The 21,629-nt window shown below is 45.9% G+C and overlaps 1 protein-coding gene across 1 annotated transcript; it reads right to left on the reverse strand.

Annotated features, from left to right (window-relative positions):
* Nucleotides 1–872: 872 nt before the first annotated feature.
* TICRR (TOPBP1 interacting checkpoint and replication regulator) lies at nucleotides 873–18,047 on the reverse strand. The gene is made up of 22 exons (XM_032123452.1): nucleotides 17,349–18,047; nucleotides 16,515–16,800; nucleotides 15,715–15,956; nucleotides 15,205–15,448; nucleotides 14,557–14,692; nucleotides 13,691–13,833; nucleotides 12,775–12,987; nucleotides 11,981–12,129; nucleotides 11,151–11,245; nucleotides 10,698–10,791; nucleotides 10,451–10,530; nucleotides 9,890–10,126; nucleotides 9,379–9,475; nucleotides 9,086–9,158; nucleotides 8,240–8,380; nucleotides 7,663–7,753; nucleotides 7,086–7,147; nucleotides 6,118–6,273; nucleotides 5,229–5,386; nucleotides 2,780–5,042; nucleotides 1,486–1,590; nucleotides 873–1,347 (listed from the first exon to the last, which is right to left on the reverse strand). The coding sequence occupies exons 1-22, from the start codon at nucleotides 17,994–17,996 to the stop codon at nucleotides 1,229–1,231; spliced, it is 5,832 nt and encodes a 1,943-aa protein (XP_031979343.1). The 5' UTR covers nucleotides 17,997–18,047; the 3' UTR covers nucleotides 873–1,228.
* Between the last annotated feature and the right edge of the window lie 3,582 nt (nucleotides 18,048–21,629).

The following is a 21,629-nucleotide window of genomic DNA, read 5'->3' on the forward strand; positions in this document are numbered from 1 at the left end:
GTGCAGCTCTCCCAGAAGCAAAACAATCCCTGTTAAGCACAGGATTCCACCCCTCTTCCCAGTGGGAAACGAACAGCTTTCCTGCAATGAATAGTGTGTCCAGGAAACAAGCTCCACTCAATCCCATCTAGCCCCTCAAAGCCTTAAAGCAACCTAACAAACCTCTTTCCCATGCCCTGTTTTAGGATGACCTCACACCATCTTCATAGCTCTCCAATTCCTGTGCAGTCAGTAGACACAGTGGGGTGACTTCCCCAAGATCCTGCTATGCACAAACAGATCACTATCCCAAGGGAAAAAATTCAGCCCTTCCAATATTATGCACTATTTTAGCCCCTTGTAGGCTACATCTCAGGCACTGAACCACAGCTCCTGCTCTCTTCATGGGGTTAGAACACAAATGTGGCACAGGCAACTAAATCACTATTTAATCCGTGACTCAGTTTGGTAAAGAGTAGTCTTGAAACTGACATCTCCAGTTATTCCATCCAAGTTTTACTTCTCAAGGACACTTCCCCAGCCAATTCTCTCTTGCTTACTGCAAGTTTGCAGAAAAGGGCAATGAAGTCATTCCATCAGCATCTGCTTATCCAGCAGTAGCCAGGAGCGGATACACCAAACCATTCATGATCTACAAACATGTTCCCAGTTAAATTATCTTCCCCTTTTCTGTACTCTTGGCACTCGGCTAATTAATTAATTCCCTTGTTATTTTCCCACTAAGCTGTGGCAAACTGGATGCAATTAACAGAGGGATCCATTTAGTATCAGGACAAGACACAGCAGGAGCACGCAGCTTGTTCTGTACCCATTCGCCTCCAGCATCCTCCTTCCTGCAGCCCCCATCCCTAAAGCCAAAGACAGATTTTGGATTAAGGGACACAAAGAAGATTCGTATCAGTTTATTTTACAAGAAAGCTGTAGAGAACTGACAATTCTCCCTCTTGACCTGGGAGAATTGAACCTTCTTAGAGTGCAGAACTCACTCTAAGCTTCCACAAGGAGAAGGACCGAGCCAGGCTTTGAATGGATGGAGAGATGCTGCAAGTGATGTTTAAGAAACCATAAATTTTTAGAGTGGTCCTTATTTCTACTGCCATGTGCTTGCATCCAGTCTCCTACCAGCACAAGCCAGCTCCAGTCCAGCACCAAATACAGGTCTTTGTTAAAAGGTGTGTTGTACAGCTGGGATAATACAAAGTTTCCCATACTATTCTGGCTCCAAACTTCAGCTGAGCAACTTTTTCCGTGAGTAAGTCCTGCTAAGGGGACGCCTCCTGGAAACCATGATGTGGAATGGAGACAGCTCCTGGTTGGCAGTAATTTGGACAGCATCAGACTCCTCTTCTAAAAAAACAGAAAGAATACATGAGAGCCACAATTTACCAGAGTTCACTGGTGATTCCAAGAAGCCAAATACCAAGTGGAGACAGCAAGAACTGGAAGCTGCACTTCTCACTTAGCCCTTTCCTCACTTGTGCTTACCTTGGACACGCCTTCTCCGAGCTGGCGGTGGGGACAGCAGTGGAGACTGGGTCAGGGCTAGAAGGCTGCTGGCAGAAAGTCCTCTCTCCACGGGTGGTGTGGAGCCTGGAGAAGCACAGTGAGATGCTGCAGCAAAACCACTCATCTGCTAAGCCTCACACACAGCCTTTATGCTACCTCAAAACTGCCATCAATACAAGTGATATTTTGAGTTTATCTGAAGCAAACTCTAGGCTGGCACAGTGGGGTTTTGGCATTCAAGAAAGGTAAATGGCAGTCTGGAATCAGCTCTTAGCACATTTAATTTTCTTAGCTGGTTTTAGCAGAAAGGCACTTCACTTGTATTAAACACAGGTAATTCACATGTCCTGGAAGAAAACTATTATAACCACGATGATCTAGAAATATAAACACAAGGTCTGTAGGTACAGAATGTCTCTTACAGGACCATCTTGAGGCTAAACACTGCTATTATTTCATGTCCTGAATATGGAGTAATGTTGCTTAAAGGTTTGGCCTTTTTCCTCTGTTATAATGTTGAGTAAGACACTGCCTCTGTACACAGATCTTTCCTTGCAAGAGGAACGACACCAAAGCTAAGTGCAATGACTTCAGAACAACACCTGCCAAAGCCCCTGTGATTTCTACAACAATACTGGATTAAGTATTTGAAATTCACAAGGCCTGGTTTACAGAGCTGTTTCACCATGGTCAGCTGACTCGTCTGTACCCACAGCAAAAGCAATGAGGCAGCTTAAACCTATACACCTACTGATACAACATTACTGCTAGCAAGGGAATCATTTCTGGTAGCCACTTTCAAAGGGCCCACCACCACAGGCAGAGACAACTGGAGCACCAATAAACACCAACACCCACAGGATTAACCCCACCAACACTCTAGTCTACACTGAAGCAGCCAAGCTTTAAACTTAAGACTGCTGGCTTCAGAGCTGGATGCTGGGCAGAAACAGCCAGTGGCATCTACACAAACCTGAACAAATCACCAGCTGGATGCCACTGGAATCCTCTCTCAAGTTCTCAAACTTTCCTTTTAGTTCCTCCAGCCTCCTGCTCTTTTCATATTTCTCTGATATCTCTTCCATCATTAATACTCATATCTAGTCTGCCTCTCCACGTAAGTATCTTCCATGTCATCTACAAACCATTCCCCTTTCACCTCATTCTCCCTCAGATAATTACACAGAAAACAACTGGGTTCTTGTTTTTGTCTAACCTCCACTTTTAACCACATCTGAACGTCAGTGGAGTGTCTTTCATGCCACTTAATTACCTGACAAAAGGAAGACATCATCATCCCCTAGACAACTGTGCTGCTCCAGTGCTTTGAGAGCACATGCTCCTGGCTTCTCAAGTAGTACAGAGTCTGTCCTTGATTTGCTTCTGTTGCCCTCATCTGTGGAACAGCCAGTGCGGTCCAAGCTGCACCTATCAGCACGTGATCTCTTGGCACCGTGACTCTCCTCCTTTTCTGGTGATAGGTAAGTAAAGACCCGCTTCCGAGATTTCAAGCCAAAAGCTCCCATGGCAGAGTCCTCATCAGCCCTCGGTTCAGAGTCACTAGGAGATGCCTGATCCTGGAGCCTGCAAATCCCTTCCAGTTCAAATTCCCCAAGAGCATTCGTTACTTTGCTGCTGCAGTGTTCCGAGACCCTCATCGTTCTCTCTCTGCCTGTTGACACCCACGTCCGTTCATCAGCATTCCTCTCGCTCTGAGCACAGCTCCCGTTAGCAGTGCTGCCTGCTGCTCTCTTCCTCCGAGGCCAGTCATTGATGGCATCAGGAGTAGTCTTCCCCTTCTGCTTTGGAGAAGGTGTCTGGAGAACTCCTGCTTCCAAGGGAAATGGGGAGGTGACATTAGAGGCACAGCTTGTTGGAGTGTATGACTGGCATATGTACGTCTGTCCTGCACCTTTCCCAGGTGTACTGTGGAAAGAACGGCAGCAGGACGGAGAAACACAGGCAGCTGCTAGTTTTCCTGGGTGCTTGCTGCACCAGGTCATAGCAAGATCACCGAAGGGGCTTTCTCCTCCCTTGAGTTTGCTGGCACTTGCTTCAGCTTGAACTTCCAACGATGAGCAAGAGCAAATTTTCTTAATGCGAAGCTTGGGCAGGCCTGAAGCTTGCATTTCAATTTCCACTTCGTACGTCGGTGGGCTGGCAGAAGGGAGTTTGCAATGACTTTCAGGAGTCGAGAATTTGGCTACAAAGGGAGGCTCTCCCATCCGTGCCGCAGCCTCCCGCTGCCTCCTGTCTGCAGTGCAGCGTAAGGAATAGGCAGGAGCAGACTTCTGCATAGGAGGCGACGTATTCAGGGCAAATCTGGAGCGTCTCTTGAGACTTGGAGCCTTCAGCCCCATATAGTCTTCCCTCAGCAGAGTTCTGGCTTCCAAGTCATCACTAACTGTTTGCAAATCACTTAGGAAGGACTCACAGGTGTTTGCACTGCAGTTCTCCCCCTTAACTGATGGCTCACAGTCTCTCTCAGCATTCTGTGAATGTTCCTGCCCTCCAGCAAAAGGCTTTGGAGACAAATGGTTTTCCAAGTCCTCCCCTGAAGGAGGCTTTTGAGACACTCTATCCATCTGTTTGTTTTTCTCCAATACAGGGGTATTTTCAGACTGATGAAGCTGAAGGCTTTCAACAGAACAGTTACCACCAGTATCATGACGACTGTCCTTATTTTCTGAAAGCGTTGTACATTTAAGTGTGAGGCTCTCTCCTCTAGAATCTGGATCATGTGTGGCCAGCTTGGATGTGTGAAGCAGGGACCTCAGTGAAGTGCCTGGAGTCTTTTGAGAAAATGGTTTAGATGCACCAGACTCCCCAGCCTGTGTGTGGGAAGGAGAGCAGATTGTCTCAGTGATTGTGGAACTTTCACGGAGTGGAGAACTGCAGAAAGGCTCTGGCCTCACAGAAAGCTGAGGTATTTCTGTACTCAGTGGGATGGTACATAACTCTGAACCTGGATCTTCAAGTTTCCTGGGAGTCCTTTTAGGTGTTCGAGGTAACGGATCTAACTGCACCTGAATTTCGTTTGTGAGGATTTGCCTTCGAGCACTACCTGGAGATGCTAATTTTGAGAGGTATCTCAAGGAACGTCTTGGAGTCTGAAGTTCTGTAAAACACCTTTCTTGGATGGCAGAGGGGGAAGAAGAAGCAGTTGGGTTTGAATCTGTTGGAGGTAATTTTGAGGCTTTAAGCACTGCGAACCCTTCACGTTTTGGTGTTTGCAAGCCAGACTGTTTGCAAGGAGGGGAAAGTGTTTGTGCTGCACAACAGGCCTCAGCAGTTACTTGCAGTAAGTGAACCCTCTTGCTCTCACTTAGCACAGATGGAGACTTGACCCTTTGTGAAGGATGAGAAAAGTACTTTCCCAAACATTTAGCTACAGTCTGCTTAGCTGCTGGACTTCTGCCAGGTGTCTTCTCCAGCTTCTGTGGCGTCCTGTGGGCAATGCGAGGCGATCTCCTTGGGAGCTTACTGGCAGAATTCAGTGGCTTCTGGGCAAACTTATGAGGTGTTTTCCTAGGAGTCTGCAGGGGAAAATTAAATTAAAGAATTTAATTTAATCATCTACTCATCTTCATATTTACTTCCCAAGATTTGAAAAACAAAAAACCCATTGGATTAGACTTAAAGAACACTACATTTAAGATGCATAGGTCTGACTAAACATTAATAGAAAACAAGGATGGGAAGAAAGAGGTAACTGTTTCTACCTGACATGAGGTGACCTCCTCTAAGTGTAAGGAATCTTTTCTTGTTCTCCTCCTTCCAGGTGAATGCTTCACTGCAGGACTACACATGTCAATGACTGCACCAAAGAAAAACCTCTTGGGAGTCTGGACAGGGGGGCTCTCTGAATGCTGGTTAAGGCCTATAATATGGAACAGTACAATTTAACTAATACAAAGTAACGTGCCACAGTTGTCTGAATCACATCAGATGTGTGGAAAAGTAGTGTAAAAAGCTCATATCCCTGGCATGTGCTTTTCTAGCCAAGTGTTAAAGCTTCATCGGAATTATTGTTATTTCCCATTATGAAATTAATATCCATCTGTAGAAAGAGTGCTCCAATGGTAAAAAAAGGTACAAAATACCTCAGCCTCTTATTCTATTTATAGCTTGTAGCTTTAGATAGTTCTGGTTCATGACTAAGGATTCTAATAAGTAGAATATAAAGAACTGTCACCATTTTTAGCTGATAATCCTACTGAGAAAGCCCGCAAAGAAGATCCCATCCGTCATTGCTTTATGCTGCCACAGAGTAGACTGAAAGTAAGCTATAGGATTTCTGTCCCATATTTTACAAGGATTTCACTGCATGTAAGGAATGCAGACTGACAATCAGTGGTATTCTGTTAGATGAGCCTGACTGGTTTGTTAAGTTGGCAGTGAATTCAAAATAGCTGCCTTACCATCCTCAAAATTCAGATTACCAATTAAAAAAAATAATTACTGAGGATGAATTTCTGTCTACAGAAGATATTACATGACAGCTCTTAGCTTCTTACAGTCTCTTGTAGAGCCAAATCAAATCAAACTCAGAGCTATCCATGCCAGCTTTTCAGATCAGCAGTATCAGTCTGCTCAAATCCCACTCAGTACCTTCTACATCCTGCAGTTTACAGCTCTCCTTTTCTTGTCTCTGGCAGAGGTGCTCTGAATTTTTTGAGCTGGGCTGTGTAGTGGAATAGAAAGCACCAGAGCAGGTCCTATTCAAAGACAGCTGTTTGATGCGTGGACTTCTTCTCAAACCTGCTTCTGCAAAGGCAAGGACATTGGAGATTGAGCCTTCTTTCTCCCTCAACAATGGGTACATCATCAGGAACAGTTCCCAACTGCAAGGAACATACTCTCAGAATAAACTTCTCTACAGATACCTATCTCACCCAGCAAGGCAAGCAGGTGAAGAAAAGGTTCAGCTTTCTTGAGAATTTGGAATATTTATGCATACCAATCTTCTTCTAAATTATTATGCCCCCTCCTCTAAGTCATGTTTACACTCATTCCTCTTTAGCAATTAAATGGAAAGGAATGCTAGAAAAGCCATGTTCAATGCAAGTTACATCCAGGTTAAAAGATGGGTTAATACTCTTGTCTCTTTCTGCTACCAATTTCATTTTCCTCCTTGCCCAGACATGCTGGCTTTTTCTTCCCTTCTGGGGATAAGGAACAGCAGTAGCCAACATAAGAGACGCTCCCCAGAGCCAAGTGGCTGTCTGTTACAGCAGAAATCAGAGCAGGGTCACAGCACAACATGGTGAAGTTACATTAAAAATAAGCATGTGCTGGTTTGACAGTAATTATAGCAGCTCGGAATCTTGTTCACCCTTCAAGTCCTTCATGTTTTTTCATTTAACAGACTTACTATCTACCTCTCTTTCTTAACCTCTACTGTACAGAGCTGTTAAAGCAATGAGCAGCAAGTGGTTCTCTCAGAGGCAGCTGTGCTCCACCAACAGAACAGTACAACACTTTTGGGCTGACTTCTCATAAATTAACTAAATCAAAGCACACTCGTCTTACGAGCTATGACACAGCCAAACCACCTTTAATGAAAAATCAGTGCTTACCATATATGGCCTTCTCTGGAGATTCTTCTACAACACCAGTGTCACAACCTGGATCAGAAGACCTTGAGAAACAACAGACATTTTGGGCTTAGCATAGTAAGCACATTTACAGGAACACAACTTGCACAGAGACTGAAAAGCAGTACTCTATTCTACACCAATATATTGCTTTGTGGGCTACTCTAAGTGAGCAGTTAGTGAGCACTTCACCTCCTATTAACATGTAATTGAGTATGGGTAGCTCCCTAGCTGTACAGGTAACAGTTCTACATGAAAGAAAATGCTACAATTCAGCCTGGAGCCCACAAGATACAGCAGGAACCTTTTCTGAAGAAGCCCTGGAATCAGCAACTCAACCCAGACAGACATTAGCTGCAGGAATTAAAGCAGCCTGACTCACATGATGAAGCAAGCAGTATTTCCCCCAGTGGCATTTAGCCTCCGCTGGTTCCCTTGCTGCCTTAAGTGAAGATGATCTTCGACCACAACGATACCTGATAACTCTGCTCATAGCCACTAATTAGACATCCATTAATTAGACACCCAATACTTACTGAAAAATTCAGAAGGAACTCACCGGCCTTTGATCTGCTTGTGTAGGAGTCTCCTGGACACCTGCTTATGTAGTGGTGTTTCTGCAACTCTCCTTGTCAGTAACTTGCGATGATCTAAAAATCATGCAAGATGTGTAACATCCCACAATTAATAAGCACTTGGAACAAATAAATAAATACAGTTTCATACAGGCTTCAGCTTAAGAATGACAGTCAATATAGAACCATTGTGCTGTCTCCCAGCACTCACAAGCTATCATTATTTCAGTCCAGTGTCTACGCCTCCTTCCCACTCCCTCAATATTATTAATAGTACCATGTCAGACACAGTTAACCTACTGAGATAACTTTCATTCTTCATCTTTATTTCACAAGTCCTTTTTCAACCAAGCATTTTAATTTTCTTTATATGTAAAGAGTTCAGTAAAAAACAGGTTTCAGCTTCAATACCATCATTATTCAATCCCCAAGCACCACAGCGATGACCTCCTCCTTTATTAAAAACAGATCCTAATTGTTTCATAGAACTAAGAATGCAAAAATAGGAATTTTAGCAAAAGCTCTTCCACAACAATCTTACATGCGCAAGTCATAGCCTACCTTTGTTGCCCTCACTGTTGCATTTGTATTTTAGGCCTTCCACAGCAGATACTGACTGGCTTCTAAGCATCTTTTTCAGTGACCTTTTTGATGGTGGAGGTATCTCTTCATTGAAGAGATTCCTCCTTACCTTTGTAACCTCTGTGAGGCAAGAAAAGCAAGAAAAGATCAGATTACAAGGAAAAGCAGAAGAAAAAAAAAAAGAAAGAAAGGAAAAATCATACAAAGTTAATTTTGCCAGGCCACTAGGGATAGGAACAATTTACCAGCATGGAAAGACAACTTTTTAGAGGCTACAAAGCTTTGAAAAGTTGTTTTTTCTGCTACTGGAACATGTCCTCCTCTAAATCCATTCCAGCCTTCTCTCCTGAATTTCTATTATTTGCATTATTCCAGCAATAAACTACAAGCAGATGCCATAGCAGAAAAAGCAGACAGTCAGTGTGTCCCATGTGGAACATTAGGTGTACTACAAAATCTCAACCAAAGCACATCTTGGTTCAGAGAAAACACGTGAGATTTATTTTTATTAAGTATTTGTGGGGATATATCCTATTTTCAGATATAGTTCATTCTTGTCCCCATTTTCTTTCCAGGACAGAGAAGACGGAAATAATTTCAAGAGTCAAGGTTTTCTTTTGAGGACACAGAATTTAAGTTTTCTGCGTATGAGTACACAGAATATCGCGTATTTTTTTCCCCCTCAAAGTTTTTGCACAACTCAGCAAAACTTCCTTCACATTTCCAGCATGCCTCAGCATAATTTCATCATGGCTCAGTAAAATTTACAGGGACAACATGTGCTGAAGATGCACCTTTCCATGAACAAGCCAGAAGTCAATATACCTTGCACTGCCTCCTTCTGCAACAAAGGTACCTGCTGGGACTTCTCAGTGGCAAGGTAAGAACGCAAGTTCTCCTGAAACAAATGAGAAATCAGCCTCAGCAGCAGTGCAATGTTATGTTTAAGTATGAATATTAACTGTAAGCTCTGAACCACACATTATTTCAGTTTCTCCTTTGAAACAATTTGATCTCTGTACAGCTGCTACAGGGCACACTTACTAAGGGAATACAGAGCAAGAGTTTTTGCAGTCAAGCATCACAACTCATACACAGTCCTTCCGGAAGAGTTTTACCTTTCTGATGGGATTCTTGGCTACCTTGGGAATCTCAATTTGACGCAAGTTCTGTGGTGCTTCTGTCATGCTCCTGTGTCTGGCTAACACATTATTCCTTTAGAAGACAAACAAAAGTTAAAATAAGATCAGAAGCACAGTTATCAACCTACTGACAATTAAACTCAGGTTTGACTCGAGACATAGGAAGTGTTTACCTAAACTGAAATTGCAAACTGCATTGATAACTCACTTACTATACTAAGATATGACTTGCAATATAAAAAGCTATTCCTATCTAAGGTTGGTATTGGAACTCATTCACAATTTGCTAATATGAACACAGAATCCCCAACACAGAGATCTCCAGTAAATCACTTTTAACAATATAGGTCAGCTACTGCACAGCATAACTTGCTTTTCCTCTCCTGGACAATGCTCCTGAACTCTACTTTTGCATAAGACACAAATACAGAACCAAGACTGTATTTTTATAGCCAACAAAAAGCTGCCTCCTGTTCGGAATTATTACCTTCTCTTTTTGGCAGATCTGGTGCGCAGCTCCTCCAGCTGATCACTCTCACTGCAAACAGCGCTGGGAGTTAAGACAGATGATAAAGAGGGTGGAAGGCCTGGAGATTTGCTATCCAGAGTCATGGAGTCATCACTGAAGAAGTCTGAAGGCAGAACAGATGCCAGCTTCGGAGGTATTTGTGTACCCAGACCATAATAAATATCTCCAAGGGTCTTCGGTATAGAATTCATATACCTGGAGCATCAGAGAGAACCCACATCAAATACACCCCTCCTCAAAACTGTTGGTATTTCAATCCCAAGGTTTGAGCTAAATCCTTGTTCTTACATGTCAATTTAAAAACAAAGAACAAATTGAATATCAACTGGGTTTTTTAATTAGTTTACTTGCTTATCAGCTACTTTTTCTTTAATCAAGAGATAAGAAACAGAACACATGTAAATTTCTGGGTATTACAAAGATGCAGTAATCAAAGCTACTGATTGCTGTCTACTCACAGACAACATCCAACCCAAACCACAGTCCCCAGCAACACGTAAGTCATGCTAAAGAACTTACAATTCTAATATTTCCTCTAGAAACTTTGTAAGATAGGCTGGGTCTTCAGTCAGACATAAAATGCGCAGCGTATCTGTCATCTGGAAGAGAAAGTCAGGTGGGAAAATGGATTAAGGTGTGACAGCTGCAGCACCAGATATTTTACCGAAGAATATAAAGTGTTAGTGTAAAATCAAAGGAAAAGCAGTTTCCAGGTCTGCATTTCCAGTGCCATGCAGAAACACAACCTGGTTTATACTTTACTTGCCTCTTCTAACAGCTGCTCCATTTCCTCAGCGTTGCTTTGCAGCGAAGGGCACTGAAGGCACAACTCAAGGCGCAGAAATACCTGAAGTCGGCACCTAAGAAAACAAGTAATTATCCATCACCTCTTTTTCTAATGGAAACAGCATATTTACTGCAAAAGGTGTGCTCAAAAAAAGCAATGGGAAGGGAAGTGGTTCCTTTTGACAGCAAAATTTAGTTAGCATTTCATTTTGGTGGCAAGGGAGATGTCTCATTCCAGATACAGGCTGCAGTGCTTATCACACAGCATGGGTATATCTGCATTTAATGAAACGGTTTTACTGCAACCAGAGATTCTCCTTGAAACATGTGCCCCATGGAAATACTTTTCCAGTTGTACAAAAAAGCCACCATTAAAAACTGCTAACCAACTCCACAGTATCTCAGAAGCTGAAGTAAATACAGTGTCTCATACTCTCTGACTTTGGTCTCCTTCTGTGAGCCCTGCTGTTGTCTGAGCATTTTGCTGGTCTTCAGGAGATGGTTTCTGACTCTTTCCACACAGGCCACCTGCAGACACATAATGACAGCAAGAACTTCAACTCTGTTCCCTGTCTGAAGGGCAGGTTCCTCCCTTGTCCCCCAGTTATCCCCCCAACCCAATACATTCTTTTGGATGTAGTTCAGTTTTTTCCTTTTCTTTCAAGGAAAGGAATTACTTTTCAGTAGCACAGTTATGATGAGACAGAACAGCTTAGAGCTTGAAATCACAGAGGTTTCTTGCTCACAGCTTCAGGCCTTCTTCACTCTGGATTTGTCTCTCACGGTATTTTTGTTCAATTAATCACAGGTTTACCAGTTTTGGTTTCAGATTGTTGTAAGCCTGTAAACAGTGCTAAAGATTTTAAGAAATACCTTGAACAATTTCTCTTTGCTGGCAAAGCCAGGCCTAGATTTGCCACGTAATGGAAAAACAAAAGATGCACCTTCTTTACAATACAGTTTGCAAGAATGTATTTTTAAAAATACTGTCTTTGAAATTAGAATTTTTAAGGAGGCCAATATAAAGAAAAGACGTCTTGCAACGTTTAGCAAAGTTGTAAACTGATAACTGAACTGGATTTTCCTACGTTCTTTACAACCATCCACAGTTTTTCACTATTGAGTCCTCACAGATAGAAGCAGTCAGTGATCAGGGTGCAACTGCACATAAAACTTCAGAGAACATGAAGGAAAGGTAGCCCAAAACAGTAAAAATTCTGACTTCCAGATCAGTAACAACCTCGCTCACACGCTCTTACCTACCTCTTTCTCTTTGGCATCTTGTATTTTCAAGAACCTTTTAATGGCCATGATCATATTCTGGGCACGTGCAGGTGAGGGAATTCCCTCAGCAACAGCCTTCTGGTAGCTCGCAGTCAGGTGGGACTGCAGCTCCTCCTCTGTTTGGAAGTCTGCAAGGAAATGGTCTACATTAACAAAATGCCTGTTCCCCACACCTCACCGATACTCACCCCAGCTGAAGTGGGGAACAGAGGAAGTAATAAATATTTTCTCCAGCAAAGACACATCCAGACCACAGAACACTAACAGAAGCAGTCCCAGGTCCAGGCCCTTGACATACTACAAGCTAAATCAATTCTATAATCAACAAAGTTTGCTTAAGGTCAGCAAACTTTTAGGCTACTGTAGCAGTCAAGAAATGCCCTTTATTTCCACCTAATTAGTAAACAGGACTACATTTCCAGTCACATGTTGATGGGTGCTTCCCTCTATTTTTTTTGGTTAAAAAAATAAAGAAGTAAATCCTTATTGCTTTTTTCAGATGGATATAAGGCAAGAAACTAACCCCAGAAGCAGCTGTAACACTAGTTTGTAAAGAGACAGAAACAAAATGGGGTAAAGATGGGAAAAAAATGTCTACTGTTTGCCATGCTGAAGATACAGAAACGCAAACACTGATCTGCTCCTTGGCACTGAATACTCCATTATTCTCTGCTCTCCCTTCCATAAAAATCCTGCATGGACTCCTATATCAGGATATCAAGAGTTCATATGGGATGTATCAAGACAGAAAGATAACAGGACTTAACACACACCAATTGATATTTTAAGTGCCTTTTCCTTTCCTTCCACCTTTTCATCCAATCTTTTTGCTGAAAGCTTCTGTGGAACCTTCTCGTTCACTGCTGGTGGCACAGCATCAGGTTGAAACTTCTGAGCTTTTACATTCAGTCTTGCTACATTGAGCATCTGCAGGGATCTGGACATGGTCTTCATCTTCTGCCTGACTGGAGTTCGGGGAACTCCACCTGCAATGCCACAAAAAAGTGTTCTACCATCAGGCATGCTGGGACAGGTACTCCATCCAAGGTAGAGCACAACACTAAACTCTGTAACTGTGAAGTGAAATTAGTAACCTCCTAGAGGAAAGTGTGGCCCAAAAGGTTCACATTTCTTCATGAAATGAGCATACAGGCAGCACAGTAGGCAGCTGCTTCTCCAAATAAAAAGCAGGTGCACATTGCTCTGCATAAGAACTTAGGTAGATTTAATCAAATTTATATATATAGGAGGCAAGCTTATGTCACAGAAATAGAAACAGCTGACAGAGTAGGACTTGCAGATACATGAGGCTAGGGTAAAGTCAACTATGGTTAGTGTAGAGAAATGCAATGATTAAACTCTTCTAGAAGAAAGTGTTCTATTTCTCTAATTAGAACAAAATTGAGAGGTTGCAATATTTACTAGTAGTTGTAGCAGTCCCTGTTTCAACAGCTAATTAAACTGCAGAGCTCTGCATGCTGCTTTTAACAGCTTTGTCAGTCACTGCACAGCCTTGAATTACAGTAATTCAAGTTCTACTATAGGACAAACCTAATACTTAGTAGATAAATGAGACTGTCCCTAAATAAAATAATCCAAAGCATGCTACTACTTAAGAGTACATATCTCTGCAGTTCATGCATTATCTTTTTTTGACAACATGCACATATAATCCCAAAGTATACATACGTCTTTTTTTGTTATTTCCTGGTCCAGCTGCAGCAGAAGTTTCACTGAATTTTCTCTGGTACAGCTCAGATAGACTTTCTGAGAGCTCCACATCAGACTGGTCTGCATCATCCTTCCTGTTAGCACAAGGAGCCTGCAGGAGCCTATATGAAAGAACACTACAGTTATCAAAAAAAGGTGGGAATAGGAGGTGTATCCCTTCTTCCCTGTGAACAGAAACAAGGTTTTTCTAGGTTCCACTCTGCAGCAATACAATGCAAGTAGCACACACTAGTAACTCTTCCAGCATCTGTTCCCCAACACACTTAGGAGATGCGAAAAACCCAAACCACCCTCTTAGAAGGGTCATGGCAAGCTGGAAACAAGCATTACATTAATGTACAATGGATATGGCACTGACCTGTACCACAAAACTAAATCAGCAGCTTTGTGCTTTCTAAACTACCCTGCATTAGACTCTCTTGTTTCATTCAGCAAGCTCTTTGAATAAAGCAAGCTCATTCATTCCAAATAAATACCAACTGTGAGAACACAACCACATCTTCAGTATCTTGCACTGGATCCTACCATGCCATAAAAGCTCAAGTCTGTAATTTCCCAAGTAGCTTAAGGTCATTTTAAGTGACCTGTATAACTCTTGAAACTACCAAGATTTTGATCCACACAAACTGATACCCAAACAACCTGTTCCCATTTTCTTTTGTCTATACACCAAGATTTAAGCCAACAGTAAACTGAGTACAGAAATAAAAGCACTACTAATTAAGAGGCACTTAATTATAGAACTCTAAGCAATGCTACAGCCATACTCCTTTAACTGGAAGCAGAAATCCTTGATTACTACTCAGAGACATTCAGAAAAATACCTGAATGACTCCATCAGATCCGAGCTTGCTCCACAAGCATTTGATGCAGGATACCATGCTTCCAGCACTGAAGGATGCCAGGCCCCTGTGTGGGACAGTTCCCGCTGGACCCACTCTGGCACTGGAGTTTCTTCTCCTGTAAGCAGACACACACATACATAAAAATTAGAAAAGCTGAACGAAGCGGCAGAAGGTCCCAGGCTTCAGAGAGGCTCTAAAGCAGAGGTTCCCAAACCTTTGATCCTGGAAAGGCATTTTCATTGCTAATACATCAGAAGATGAAAGATTCACTCAAACACAAAACACACGAGTAAAAGCAGCCTTCTTGCTGCCGTCCCACCCAAAGGCTTTCCTGGCCAGGGATAGCCCATGTGACACATTTTAGGAAGCCTCCTTCTGAAAACATGGCCCCAGGCACATGTAGCTGTGCTTTAGCTGCAAGCTAATGGAAACTAACACTCTGCCAGAAAGCTACACCCCTGCAGATTTCTTTCTGTGTCACATCACAAGGCCTCAGCTACAGATGACACAATGAACAAGTCCCAAAAAGGAGACTCCTCAAGGACAAAATCATTAACCTTAGATTTTTTCCACTGCAGATCTGGAGATGATCAAAAGATGGCAAGTTTTACATTTCCTGACACCTACCCAGACTGGCCAGAGAATTTTCCACTGACATGTCAATTTTACTCAACACACTATTCACAATCTCTGGCAGGTGAGTAGCACAGTCTTGGGAAGAGTCTTCCACTACAGCTCTTTCAAGGCTGCATCCCTGAATTTCAGCAGTCTTCTCAGGACCAAGCACAGTCAGAACTGCAGTATCCTCAGAAAGTGGTGACAGAACAGCAGTGCAGGGGCAGCAAGTTTTAGACAGAGATACCTCAGCAACCTGCATTTTAAAAGAAAAAAAAAAAAGGGGAAAAGCGAAGAGTTTACATTATCTGGAAATACAGAGCCCTAAGGAGCACAGATACTTTACAAGCAGGTTGTAGAGTCACATGATCTCAATGAAAATGTTCTGAATTTAGCTTCAAATGAACAATTTGCAGTGCAGCTTTTATTACTATTATTGTCTTCCCAACATGATACTGCCACCCTTTTTGTCACAGCTCATTTCAGAGCAGATATTAGCTTAAGGCAAAGAGGAAGATTTACCATGTGCAGTCCTTCAGCCACTAGACTCCTCAACAGCTGATGAAACAGAGATGTGTTACATTCTCCCTGCTCAGCCTGTGAGCTCTGCAGTATCCAGCTCTCTGTGAGGAAGTGGCCAGCCTGTGCCAAGCTCCAACCTGTCAAGCTTCCTTTCAGGAAGATGCTGACTGGACACTGCAGGTGTCTTTGGCTCATGGCAAGAGGTTCCAGGATCACGGCACAGCTTTCCTGCTTCTTCCCTCCTGTGCAAGGATAGGATAAAAACAAAAGTCTGAAAGCAAGTAAAAAAGGTTTTTCCATCTAGGTGAAGAGACAAGTTCAATGTAAAAAAGTTAGCTCCAAGATTAAATGAGGAATATATTCTGCAGTAAGTGTGTTACAGAACTGACCTCCTTCCCAAGCTCTCAAGGAGCTGAGTGCATGGAACGACCACTAAAGAAAGACCCCACCCATACTGCATGCTGCTTTAAAGCTGATCTGTTTTATTTTGAAGGGGCTTTTAATCTGTGGGGTTTTTTTAGCTAAACTGAATAATCGCATGAGAAAAGGGAGTACACCTCTATAAGGTGGGACCAGCAAAGAGCTCTTCATCCAAACTTCTAGGAGCATGGAAAACTGAAGAGGCTAAATCAGAAATAGAGCACAAGCAGAACTTTAACAAAAAAAAACACCTAGGCTTTTAAATATCCGAAGTTACTTCTACACATATTATTCAAAGGGAAGCTCATCAAGGACCCTGCATGAGAGATCAGTTACTATCATATATATCTATATTTTTCTTTCATTTTTTTTTTTATTACCAGGCATGCTGAGAAACAACGTTCCTTCTTGCTGGGGAAACACTGATCGATACACGGATGGCCTCGAGAACAAGCAGTTCAAAGTCGCATCCAGCGGCAGAAGCGTGGTCCAAGGCACAGCCTGTGGCACTGGGAACCTGGAGTCCCCAAGGAAGCCAGCAGCAACATCTGCCCTAGGGTGACTCAAACAGTGCACCAAGGTTTCAGCTGGCAAGATGGTGCCTCCCATCTGACAAATCACTTCAAACATTGTCCAGTAGCCCCCATGATCCGGGCATTCAATCAGCTGAAATAAAAGTAAGAGAGGTCTCAAGTTAAGGTTGGCAGTGAGAGAACTTCCATGTAAACAAATAAAGACTGCACGTTTTCAGAAAAGCTGGTATAGGAAACCTATCCAAAGCATCTAAACACAGTGCTTCCTGGGAGTTTTTATGGACTTTATCAGCCTTCACAGGAACCTAGCAAAGTTTATACTATTCCCAGTGATCTAAAAGCTAGCAATATTTTCAAGCTCTTTTTTTTTTTAAATCTGGTGTCTACACACCTGAACTATCGGGCTGCTTATCCGCAATTCTGAACAACTGTAACACCCCCCTAACTCAAAGCACAAGACATCCCATCAATAAACACTGCACAGCTACTCCACTGCAGATGTATCTCAGCTTCCAGGTGGATAATTCCGTTCCAGATTTCAGTCCCTTGCTAAGATTGTGAGGCAGTAAATGAACCTTGGCGCGCTTCCCTACCACCCAAAGATGACTTATGCCAGAAAGTAGCGTGGCAGATGTCCCGCTAGTGCTCCCAGCTGAAAGCTGTGAGGTGTAACCTCGTTACCTGGGCCCAGTCGGCAGTGTCCACCCAGAACAGGGTGATTTTCTGCTCCGTAAGCAACTCCTGGACACTCTTGGGCAGGAGTTTCTCCGCCAGCTCCTGCGCCGTGGGCGGCTCTCCAGGGGAGGAGGGGGCATCGTTCCCGGACACGAACTGCCGGAGCTCCCTCCGCGAGTGCGGGCAGGGGGAGAAAAGGAACACGGCGTTCACGAAGCCCTCGGGCGGCGCCTCCGGGGCTTCTCGGGCAGCCAGCCCAGTCCTGCGGCTCCTGCGGGGCGGCTTGGCGGGGGACGCGATCTCCGGGCGGTCCCACTGGAAGTCGAGCAGCGTCTCCCTGAGCCCGCTGTGCGTGAGGGCAGCGCGCGGCGCGGGGCCGGGCAAGGCGGCGGGGGCCCGTGCCCCGAGCCGCTCCGCCAGCTCCTCCTCGAACCGCTCCCAGGCGCGGGGCCCCGGCGGGCGGAACCCGCCGCCCCGCGAGGCGCCGCCGCGGCCGCCGAGCGAGTCGAAGAAGCGGAAGGCCCAGCGGAGGCGGGAGAGGCCGAAGCGGCAGCCCAGGAGGGCGAGAAGGCGGAGGGCGCCGCGCTGGAGCCGCTCGCGGCGCGCGGGGCCGGCGGTGTCCAGCAGGAACACGGCGCTGTGCGAGCACGACATGGCGCAGCCTCCTCACGCCGCCGCGGCCGCCATCGCCCGCCCGGTACGGCCGCTCGCGCCCTCGCCCCGCGCGCGCCCCCATTGGCTGCCGCCGAGCACGAGCCACGCCCACTTCCCGCGCCTCCCTCTCCCATTGGCGGAGAGCGGAGAGCTGGAGGGCGGAGCCGCGCGGCGGCGAGACGGGCGCTCGCCGCTGATTGGCCGGCCGCGCGGCGAGCGCAGCCAATCCCATTGGCGGGGACCGGAAACGGAGCGGGGGGCGGGGCCAGCGCGCGGACCGAGCCGATTGGCCGCCGCCACCGGTTTAAAATTTAAAGCCGGCGGGGCGCGCGTAGCGGTGACGTCACCGTGTGCGAGGGTATGACGTCACCGGGGCGGGCGGGGAAACCCGCGGAGCGAGCGGCCGTGGCAGCGCTCGCCGGGCACCGGCCGCGACCCCGGGGCTGAGCCCCGGCCCGATCCTGCCCACCCTGCACCCGGGCAGGCTCCTCTAGTGCCGCTAGAGGTCTGCGTCCGTCCGCACAACGGCACCTCCCCATCCCCGCTACCGCCCGCGGGCAGGAGGGACAGGGACAGCGGCACACAGAGCCTGCCTGGAGGGTCCTGCCGGTACGGCATCCTCCTCCCCGAGCCTCCCTGGAGGGCAGCAAAGACAGCCCAGGGCCTGAATGGATGAAATTCAAATTCAGATTACATATTAGAAAAAAAAAAAATGTAGTGTTCGGGTGGTCAGGCATTGAAACAGGTTGCTCAGGGAAGTGGTGGAGAGAGCATTTCCGGAGGTGTTCAAGAGGCATCTGGATCTGACGCTGGGTGATGTGGTTTAGGAGTTACAGTGATGGTTGGACTTGATTGTAAAGGTCTCTTCAACCCTGATGGTTCTATGAAAAAGTGTAGGGTCAGGGCACCCGGACAGGGGCTGACACTTGTGGAGGACAAAGACCCTGGGTCGTCATCAGCTGCCCTGGCCAGGATCATCTCCTCCCTGCAGGGCTTGAAGCACATCTTGCCCCATGGTGTTGGTGGTTAAGGTGTGATCACACTGGGTAAGGGCAGAGGAATCCCCAAAGAGCAGAGCCACCCAGCTGCCCGCTCCACCCTCGCCTCCAGAGCTTGAATGCCCCAGCCCAAACCAGTGTCACCAGCAGCCAGTCGTATTTATAAAGCAACAAAGACAAGCGGGCACTAAACTGCCCATTTGGCTCTGCTGGTGACTGTGAACACAAGTGGGTTTAATGGGCTGGAACACAAGGAGCTGATCCACTCGGGTGGGCAGGAGTAACCTGCCACCAAGAGCAGGAGAAGGACAACCGCTCTCCCTGGGTGAAAGTGCGGAGGGCAGCCTGCAGCCTTGGGGATGTGGGCTCCCTGAGGAGCCGTGGGTCCCTTCTCCTGGCTGAGGGTTGACATCTTGTGCTGCTTGCCAGTATATCACTGCTGTCTGAGCCCTGAAGAAGAGCCAACCACACCATGTCACTGCCATTGTCCAGCCACTGGCATCTGTCCCAGCAGCCCGCTGAGGACACTTAGCAGAGTGTGACCAAAACCTGCCTTATCACAGTCCACCTGGGACCAGAAACAAACCCAGGGCAAAGGGGAGTTTCCCAGCAAAGTCTGACAGCTTCCAACACAGGAACTGCTGCTGGCTACTCAAACCCTTTCTCCTTTCCTGCCCACTACAGTGTATTTGTTCTAGAAGCCTGTCCAGCTCTTGGGAAAGCCAGCAGAGGTGTTGGCTGAGCCCAGGTGATGGTGTTTCCCAGTGTGACAGCCAGAGTTGCTCACACCTCTGCTTCTTGCGCTGTCCCGTGTTTGTGCTGCTTACAGAGACATTTGCCCTCTCTGCCTGCTCCACAAGGACACTGACTTCCCTCTCAAACAGTCCTTGGGTTCTTTCTGGACAATCATTTACTTGCTGATAAATGCTGTTTCTTGGGAGGAAGGAGAGGGCGCAAGAAAAACCATTTGTAACTTTGGCTCACATGTGGTTGACACTTTGATCCAGATAGGATTTTTTTAAACTTAAAAAAGTCTCGCTTTATTTCATTCTGCTTCCAGCATTTATCTCCAAGCAATACTTAATGGTGGGGGCTAAAAAAAAGGCTGAGAAAGCCCAGACTTAAGTGAACTTGTTTGATCTCCCCTCATACCACCACTCTGTCCTGCCCCAGTGGAAAGTTTGTTTACCTTTCTGCTGAGCCAGCTCAAAAAAAAGTTTTGTTTTGTATTGACTCAGATGCTTTGCTTTCAGGTCACTCCTCAAGGACCTGCACAAGCAACAAGTCATCTTTGATACTGGGCAGTGCCCAGAGTCTCCCTTGTGCTGCATGAAGGCTTCCAAGCCTCCCCATATCCTCATTCTCCAGTGCCCTCTCCACCCCGTGTGCCCAAAGGCCACTGGTAGTGGCAGCTTTGACCACTAATTCTGGGGAGCACCCATTCCTTCCTATCCAGGGTGAAGCTGCCCCAAGGCCTCCTGGCAGGAGAGAGGGATTTCTGTGTGCTTTTGATTTTGTTTCTACATCTTTCAAATATTTTTAGTGCTCATAAAAGTGAGAAAGTGGGAGAGACCCAGCTGGGACCAGTACTGTACAACCCTCACCCAAGGCAACTAAGACCTGCCCACTGCCAGGCCTAGTCCCACATCTCTTAAGCAGAAAGGCAAATGTTCTTTCTCCCCCAGCATCATCCCAGTGATTTTTTGGGGAAACCTTGCAGCTCTTATGGGTGCTGGACGTGATGAGTGAAATTCTGTGGTGGAGCAAGCTCACACCAGCCTGGAGTTTCCGACAGGACATTTAAGCACCTTGGTATTCTTGACTGGGGCATGGTGAAACCTGCGCTGTGTGTCCTACCACACAGTTGGGTATCTTGTAGGGTGGATGCAATGGTGGTCTAAGGCATCACAGGAAGTGCTCTGCCAGCACTGCTGCAGACAGGTGCTGGCACAGCCCCATCAGCCTTCCCAGTGTTATCCTGGCCCTCAGGAGGAGCCTGAAGAGAAGCTGGTCCCTTAACGGGCTCTCACGGCATGGACAGCCAGTGGAGCATGCCAGCCCTGCTGGGACTGCAGTGACAAAGTGCTGATCTGCGGGTTGGTAAGGAGGGGCAGCGCCAGGCATGCAACAAAGTGAGCCTATCAGGCCAGCAGAAAAACTATTAGCCTTTGTTCCTGGCCTCCACACCTGGGGAGAGGGGCTGGGGACAGCAGGAGGGGCAGAACTGCTGCCTCTTGGGGCTGCACAAGGACTTTGCAAGCTGCTTTTCTGGACACCCTGCCATTTCAGTGATGCCATAGATTAGAAAAGCTCTGTAGTTACTCTTTTGCTACCATAATCACAGAGCATAGCTGCTGGTGGCTACAGTACCTTAGCAAGTTCCCTTTTGTTTTAAAATGCTCCTCTGTGCTGCCTTTTTTGAGGTGTTTAAGGGCTGCTCTAGGGCAGGGTGGAATACTGGTCTTACCACATAGTTGGCACGAGAACATGCAACTGTCAACAGTGCTCCAGCAATTAGAGCTCAAGTATTGTTTGGGGATTTCAGCTTCTTTCTAGCTGGAGATCTTTTGTTTCCTGGTGTGTACAGCTGAGACTGCCCTGCAGAAACCCTGTGTAATGGGAGACCCAAAAACAT

Source organism: Corvus moneduloides, chromosome 13 (genome assembly GCF_009650955.1).
Source record: "Corvus moneduloides isolate bCorMon1 chromosome 13, bCorMon1.pri, whole genome shotgun sequence".
In the NCBI taxonomy this organism is placed as follows: Eukaryota; Metazoa; Chordata; class Aves; order Passeriformes; family Corvidae; genus Corvus; species Corvus moneduloides.

Bases quoted from the DNA above. Each gene is read 5' to 3' on its own strand.
- TICRR (XM_032123452.1), bottom strand. From the start codon at position 17,996: ATGTCGTGCTCGCACAGCGCCGTGTTCCTGCTGGACACCGCCGGCCCC. The intron at 15,957-16,514 runs GTAATAAAAAAA...ATCCTTGCACAG, and splicing joins GTTGTTTCTCAGCATGCCTG to GAGGGAAGAAGCAGGAAAGC. The intron at 10,531-10,697 runs GCAAGTAAAGTA...TTTCTCTTCCAG, and splicing joins TGGAGCAGCTGTTAGAAGAG to ATGACAGATACGCTGCGCAT.